This window comes from Nanorana parkeri, unplaced genomic scaffold (genome assembly GCF_000935625.1).
Source record: "Nanorana parkeri isolate BGI_ZX_2015 unplaced genomic scaffold, ASM93562v1 scaffold474, whole genome shotgun sequence".
Classification (NCBI taxonomy): domain Eukaryota; kingdom Metazoa; phylum Chordata; class Amphibia; order Anura; family Dicroglossidae; genus Nanorana; species Nanorana parkeri.
Genome location: NW_017306742.1, coordinates 391379 through 399447, shown reverse-complemented (window position 1 = coordinate 399447; position 8069 = coordinate 391379). Strand labels below are relative to the sequence as shown.

The window sequence follows — 8069 nt, the reverse complement described above, 5'->3', positions numbered from 1 at the left end:
TATATATATATCATTATGTTTCATTACTGTTACATACATTAAAATTATATTTTACTTTTTTCATTGTTTTCCATTAATCATACATGCGTAACATAATTAATAATTGTATTTATTATTTATTTTCAGCGTAATGTTGCACCCCATCTTCCCAGGTGCTTCAACTGCCCCACCCCGGCGGTGACCCCTCTTTCACACACTACACTGAATTGGAACATTCAGAAACCTCGGAGCTCTACTGACCTTCCTCCAGAACAGCCGGGGGCGTGCGGCGGCGGCTTCTTTGGCGCTTGCAGTTGGCTGCCACAGACACAACAGGCTGCTCTAGTACAACCTACGGGGAAGATTAGTAGTTAGTACGAGGTTAGGGGTTAGCGGGATTCTAGGACTTCCATTATTATTACATTTATAGTGAGTTCCGCTCAGAGGTGTCAGTACAACTACAGCATGCATTATACACACTCAAGACAATATACATACACACACTATGTTGCCAAAAGTATTGGGACGCCTTTACACGCACATGAACTTTAATGACATCCCAGTCTTAGTCCGTAGGGTTCAGTATTGGGTTGGCTCCGCCCTTTGCGCGCTATAACAGATTCAACTCTTCTGGGAAGGCGTCCACAAGGTTTAGGAGTGTGTCTATGGGAATGTTGGACCATTTGTGAGGTCAGGTACTGATGTTGGAGGAGAAGGCCGGGCTCGCAGTCTCCGCTCTAATTCATCCCAAAGGTGTTCTATGGGGTTGAGGTCAGGACTCTGTGCGGCCAGTCACGTTCCTCCGCCCCCAAACTCCCCCATCCGTGTCTTTATGGACCTTGCTTTGTGCTCTGGTGCGCAGTCATGTTGGAACAGGAAGGGGCCATCCCCAAACTCCTCCCACAAAGTTGGGAGCATGAAATTGTCCAAAATGTCTTGGTGTGCTGATGTCTTAAGAGTTACCGTCACTGGAACTAAGGGGCCAAGCCCAACCCCCCGAAAAACAACCCCCCCCCATAATCGCCCCTCCACCAAACTTTACACTTGGCACAATGCAGTCAGTCAAGTACCGTTCTCCTGGCAACTGCCAAACCCAGACACGCCCATCGGATTGCCAGACAGAGAAGCGTCTGCATGCCGAGGTGCCTCATCCTATACACCTGTGACCATGGAGGGGATTGGAACACCTGAATCCAATGATTTGGAGGGGGGTCCCAATACTTTAGCTAATATAGGATGTATATATATTTGTATTATTTGACAGTTATCAGATCTATAAGCAATTAAAATGATCTGTTGGTTCATGGAGGAAGACATTTTCCTACACACAGGGGACTTCCTGTGCACTGATCCCATTGCATAGAGAGCCTTCTTCAGCCTACGATGGATGCATAGAACAATACTTGTGTACTGTATTGTAGTTTTTGGTGGCTGTTTCTCTCAGCTCCAGTACTTTTAATAAAAATGATGATAATAATTTTTCCACTCCATAACACACTGGTGTCCTTCAGTGGAATACATAGCCAGGAAGCCGGGTGTGTATCGGAAAATACCTTCCTCCCCGAAACAGAATCTTTTTTTTTCGTTCAGTTTATATAAATTGAGATAAGTATACATTTTATATTATTATTAATATTTTACAGGATTTATATAGCGCCCACAGTTTATACAGTGTTTGTTTTTTTTAATTTGTTGTTTTTAATGTTTTATTCAATAAATCTTACAATAAAAATAGTTTCCTGCTTATATTTTGCCTTTCCTGGTTCCATCATCAACATGCTAATGAAATGTGTAAATAACATCTTTCCGTTTCATCACATGCCTTGTGCTTCTCTATGCAAGGGCTCGTGGAAAGGGGTCGGCACGGGGCTGTGCATAGCTTCTCGAAAAACATCACAGCCGCCCTGACTCAGTACTCCTCAGTCCTGATGCAAGCAGTGGGCTGGCTCGTGGGAGGAGTTATGCAAATATCCAAATGCCTTGATGGTTTAGTGTCTGGAAGAGTGTGTGTTTGTAGGTAGACTGCATTTGCATAGGTAACGCCCATATGCACTTCTGGCCAATTAATGAAAGTCAGGCTGGTGAGAAAAGACTCTAGATGATGCTGGCTGTCAGATACAAGACTGGAGGGAAGGCCGGAGGTGAGATACAAGACTGGAGGGAAGGCCGGAGGTGAGATACAAGACTGGAGTTAAGGCCGGAGGTCAGCTCTCAGATTTGAGTCCCTGTGTCATGTGTCCCTGTGTCAGGGATATTCCGAGTCCTACTTTTGGGCTCTATGTCACCCATATTGAGAGCTGGTAATTCCAACACAAGAGCTGGATGTTCAGATGCCAAACCAACTCCCAGCCATGGCTCCACACCACCAACGAGGGATGGAGTACTGGCAACAAGGAGCCAATCCCATACCTGATAACCCGGCCAGCCAATAGAAGTCACATTTCTGTGCCAGAAGGAGTATCATCAACTCTATGGAACACATGGTTCATGATGATGATATCAATAAAACCCAATACTTAGTCTCCATTCCACGATGGCTCAATGGGTTTTTAGCCTGACGATGGTTTTGGAGACCAGAGTTCGAATCCCAATCCTGAGATATCATCAGAACTGTTTTTTAGGGTCCAACTCAGGCATTTGGCCTGTTTTATTCCTGAAATAGGGGAATGAAGGAATGAGCTGTAGAGCAGAGACAAGTAGCTTAGTGGATAAGAGTGTTGACCCAGGGCACCGTAGACCTGAGTTCAAATCTGCACAAGTGCTGAAGACTCCTGAGGGCCAACCAATATAAGCACTGCCGACCTCAGGTGTGAAGCCATGCAAGCACTGCAGACCCTCAAGTGCAATACCACAAGAGTGCTGTAGAACCCTGAGTGCAAGAACAAAATCCATGAGAACACTGCAGGCTCTGAGAATGCAAAGCCATGAAAGTACACTAGACCCCACTGAGTGTGATTACACTAGAGTGCTGTTGCTCCCGGTGTGCAAAACCAGAAGAGTGTGCAATACCAGAAAAGCACTGTAGACCCCCAAGTGCAGATCCAGCAAGGGGCTGCAGGCTCCAAGAATGCAAATCCATGGTGTGGACTTCCCAAGATGCCACAAGAACTCTACCTCCCAAGTGCAATACTACAAGAGCACTGTAGACCAGGAAAGCTAGACCAGGAGAGCACTGTAGACGCTGAGGGCAAGTACATGGAAGCATAGTTGACTCAAGCTCAAGTCACAGTGAGACCATGGGCAACCTACCAGTCTGCTCCAGCCCAAGGTATGTAACATCTGTGGGCATCACAAGAGAATGTGGACTACCCCTTGGACTTATCACCCATATTGAGAGCTGGTAACTCCAACACAAGAGCTGGATCTTCAAATGCCAGCCAACTCCCAACCATGGCTCTGTACCACCAACCAAGGATAGAGTACTGGCAACAAGGAGCCAATCACATACCTGATAACCCGCAAACCAATAGAAGTCACATTTCTGTGCTAGTGGAATCATCAACCCATAAAGTCCATGATGATGATATCAATAAAACCCAAAACTAAGTCTCCATTTCACTATGGCTCAAAAGATTTTTAGCCTGACGATGGTTTTTGAGACCAGAGTTCGAATTCCAATCCTGAGATATCATCAGTACTGGTTTTTAGGGTCCAACTCACGGTCCAGAAGTGGTTAATCCCCGTGTATATATTAAGTCCTTATGAACCCTTCTACTTCTTAAGTAGGAGAACGAGCACATGATTAATGAAGGTGCACAGTGAGTGAGCACGAATCCAAGACCACATCAAAAAGCCTTTCACATTTTATTTACGAAGTCTGGAAGCTCCGGGTACCTGGCTGCCAAGTCCACAAACCACACCCCTAAATATGAATACAAAATAGTATAAGTCCCACTTTTTGCCTATTTTATTTACAAAGTCTTGCTACTAAGTGTTGACATACAAGAGGACAGCCGGTGGGAAGCCTGAGTCAGAGCTTGTGTGGCTCAAGAGTTTAGCAACCTGCCTGCAATTTTAGAGTTGCAGGTTTGAATTCGAGTTCATTTATTTTGAATTTTGGGGCAGCGTTGGTCCCATTTCACTATATGGTCATTTAGAACACCATCCAATAAAAATGTTGAAGTCTTGGCTCGTCTATTGGAACTTTTGGCCGTCCCTGAGAACATTTCACTTACTAAGTCTTCATTTGCTCTACTGCGATACAAAGGGCCGGCTGGCTCAGTGGTTTAACAGACAGCCCACAACCTACCAAAGATTTTTGGAATTGCCGGTTCAAAACTGAGCTCTTCTGTTTGTCTTTTTGAATCATAGATCAAGTTCCACTTACTAAGTCTTCATTTACACTGCAGCAAGCCGAGGGGCCAGCTGGCTCAGTGGTTTAGCAGACAGCCCACAACCCGCCAGAGATTTTGGAGTTGCAGGTTCATATCCTGATTTATCTCCTTGCATTTGGCCTGTTTTACTCCTGAAATAGGGGAATGAAGAGTTGAGCTGCTGAGCAGAGCCAAGTAGCTCAGTGGATAAGAGTGTTGACCCAGGGAACCTAAGACCTGAGTTCAAGTCCACACAGAAGCTGTTGACACCTGAGGGCCAACCAATGAAAGCACTGCAGGCCTTGAGTGTGAATCTTTGCATGCACTGTAGACCCATAAGTGCAATGCCACAAAAGCACTGTATGCAATACCACAACGAGTTGTGGATCCCTGAGTGCAAATCCATGAAAACTCTGTAGAGTCCTGAGTGCAAATCCATGAAAATGCTGTAGACCCCCAAGTGCAATACCACAAGTACCTCCAAGTGCAATACCACAAGAGTGCAGTGTATCCCTGAGTGTGGATCTATGAAAACCCTGCAGACCCCCAAGTGCAATATCACAAGAGCAAATCCATGAAAGCACTGTAGGCTCTGAGAATGCAAAGCCATGAAAGTGCAGTAGACCCCTCTGAGTGTAATACCACAAGATTGCTGGTGAAACCACAAGAGTGCTGTAAACCCCTAAGTGCAGATCCAGCAAGGGGCTGCAGAATGCATGGTGTGGACTTACCAAGATGCCCCAAGAGCTGTAGATCCCAAGTGCAATACCACAAGAGCACTGTAGACATAACATCTACTACTATATCATCAACTACTCCAACCCATTGCCATCATGAGGTCATTAAGGAGGCTTCCATTCCCTTTAGATATATATTTAATGTTGGCTGAATAGTATTATAACAAGTCAGAGATATTCTGAGTCCTACTTTTGGGCTCTTTGTCACCAATATTGAGAGCTGGTAATTCCAACACAAGAGCTGGACCTTCAGATGCCAAACCAACTCCCAACCATGGCACCGGGCCTGACATTTCATCATATCATCATCCGCACCACCAACGAGGGATGGAATACTGGCAACAAGGAGCCAATCACATACCTGATAACCCGGCAAACCAATAGAAGTCACATTTCTGTGCCAGGAGTATCATCGTCTCTACGGAACATAAATTTCATGATATCAATAAATCCCAAAACAAAGTCTCCTTTCCACAATGGCTCAAAGGGTTTTTGGCCTGCAGATGGTTTTGGAGACCAGAGTTCGAATCCCAATCCTGAGAGATCATCAGAACTGGTGTTTAGGGTCCAACTTACGGTCCAGAAGTGGTTAATCCTGGTGTATATATTAATTCTTCTACTTCTTGAGTAGGAGAAGGAGCACATGAATAATGAAGGTGCACAATGAGTGAGGGTCATGACGGCCCACCATGAATCCAAGACCACATCAAAAGGCCTTTCCCATTTTATTTACGAAGTCTGGAAGCTCCGGGGGCCTGGCTGCCAAATACGCAAACCACACCCCTAAATATGAATACAAAATAGTATAAGTCCCACTTTTTGCTAATTTTATGTACAGTCTTAATTTACTAAGTGTTGACATACAAGAGGCCAGCCGGTGGGAAGCCTGAGTCAGAGCTTGTGTGGCTCAAGTGTTTAGCAACCTGCCTTCAATTTTGGAGTCGCAGGTTCGAATCCGAGTTCATTTATTTTGAATTTTGGGGCAGCGCTGGTCCCATTTCACTATATGGTCATTTAGAACACCGAGCCTTGAAGGCTGATATCTCTTACTAAGTCTTCATTTGCTCTCCTGATATGCAAAGGGCTGTCTGGCCCAGTGGTTTAGCAGACAGCCTACAAACTACCACAGATTTTGGAATTCCCGGTTCAAATCTGAGCTCATCTGTTTGACTTTTTGAAGCATAGATCGAATTCCACTTACTAAGTCTTCATTTACTCTACAGACTTTGAAGAGCCAGCTGGCTCCGTGGTGTAGCAGACAGCCTACAACCCACCAGATATTTTGGTGGGTTGTATCTCCTGTTTTACTCCTGAAATAGGAGAATGAAGAGATGAGTTGCTGAGCAGAGGCGAGTAGCTCAGTGGATAGGAGCGTTGACTCATGGCACCGTAGACCTGAGTTCAAATCCACACAAGTGCTATCAACACCCGTGGGCCAACCAATGAAAGCACTACAGACCTTGAGTGTGAATCCCTTAAGTGCAATACCACAAGACCTCTGAGTGCGACTCCACAAGAGCAAATCCATGAAAGCGCTGCAGGCTCTGAGAATGCAAAGAAAGTGCATTAGACCCATCAAGATTGCTGTTGACCCCTGTGTGTGAAACCACAAGAGTGCTGTAGATCCAGCAAGAAGCTACACACTCAGAGAATGTGGACACCACAAGTCACTGAGTAAAGATCACGTGTGTGGGGAACACAAGAGACTACTCTCTCTCTCAATTCAGAATTATAATTTTTTTTTTGGGAGGCAAGATCTATCCCGTCCAAAGCCTCTCCTAGGTGCTGTGCAGTACCTGATCTCCCTATTGGTGGGACAGACTACTGCATCTGAAGCATTTGCCACTGCCCTGCCAACACCCTCAGGAGGCTCAGGTGCTGCACAGCACCCAGGAAATACAGCACTCTTGTGGCATCTCACTCAGAGGGTCTTCAGCAACGCACTCAGGGGGTCTTCAGCAACGCACTCAGGGGGTCTACAGCACTCTTCGCCTATTCGCACTCGGGGGGTCTACAGAGCCTGCAGCGCTTTCACAGATTTGGAGTCTTCAGCTCTTGTGTGGATTCGAACTCAGGTCTCCAGCACACCAGTCAGAGCTCTAACCCTCTGAGCCACCACCTCAGCTCAACCCTTGAAGTGCTCGTTCTTCTAGTTCAGGAGTAGAAAGAATTTATACAATACAAAAAAAAAAAATCAACCGATAAATCAGAAGAATTTCCTTTGAAAAAAAAATTCCATTTGTTTAAAGACTTGGAAAGTTTTCCCCCTTCTAACAGTAAATGTGGTTTTGGGTTCTGAGGTTTTTGGGTGCCAGGAGATGCCAAAGATTGCCCCAATAACAGTCTTTTGACTCCAATGCAGGGGCAGGGTAACCCCATGGAGTCCGAATTTCTGAATAGCATTTGGGAGCTCCAGAATGCCATTCGGGTCTGGGAGCCATATACATAATATTAAAGCTGAGGCCTCCAGACCCGAATGGCATTCTGGAGCTCCTGACTGCTATTCAGAAATTGGGACTCCATTCGGCTCTGGGAGCCTCAGCTTTAGTATTATGTATAAATAGTATTCTTTAATACGAATGAATATTCGTTGCGGCAACATTGGCAGCCATATATAACTAAAACTAAAGCTGAGGCTCCCAGACCCCAATTTCGCAAACGGAAATTTGGATTTGGACACTTTTGGATGCATTGGGAGGCGGAAATTCGAGTGTCTGAATTTCGGAAAATTTGGACGAATTTTTATTCGGAATGAAACGAATCGCACACGTCTACCTTATATTGTAAAGCTCTGTGCACAGGGCCGGATTTCCCACAAGGTCACCGAGGCCCGGCCAAGGGGCAGCAGGGAGTAGAGGGGCAGCACAGCCGCCGGGCGGGTAGTTTTTTTCTACATTAAGCACTACTTTGGGGCAATTGAGGAGCCAGACCTTGGGGCAGCAGAGAGAGTACATCCAGCCCTGTCTGTGCAGAGTGTTGGCGCTATATAAATCCTGTATAATAATAATAAATAATAATATTAGTAATAATAAAAATAATA

The 8069-nt window shown here is 45.4% G+C and overlaps 1 protein-coding gene across 1 annotated transcript in view; it reads right to left on the bottom strand.

Annotated features, from left to right (window-relative positions):
* Positions 1–8069, bottom strand: part of BCAS1 (breast carcinoma amplified sequence 1) — a 36443-nt gene that overhangs the window by 10859 nt on the left and 17515 nt on the right. Inside the window, exon 6 of the mRNA XM_018560670.1 lies at positions 241–297. Within this exon, the coding sequence (XP_018416172.1) occupies positions 241–297 (57 nt within the window). The remainder of the gene's footprint in view (positions 1–240; positions 298–8069) is intronic.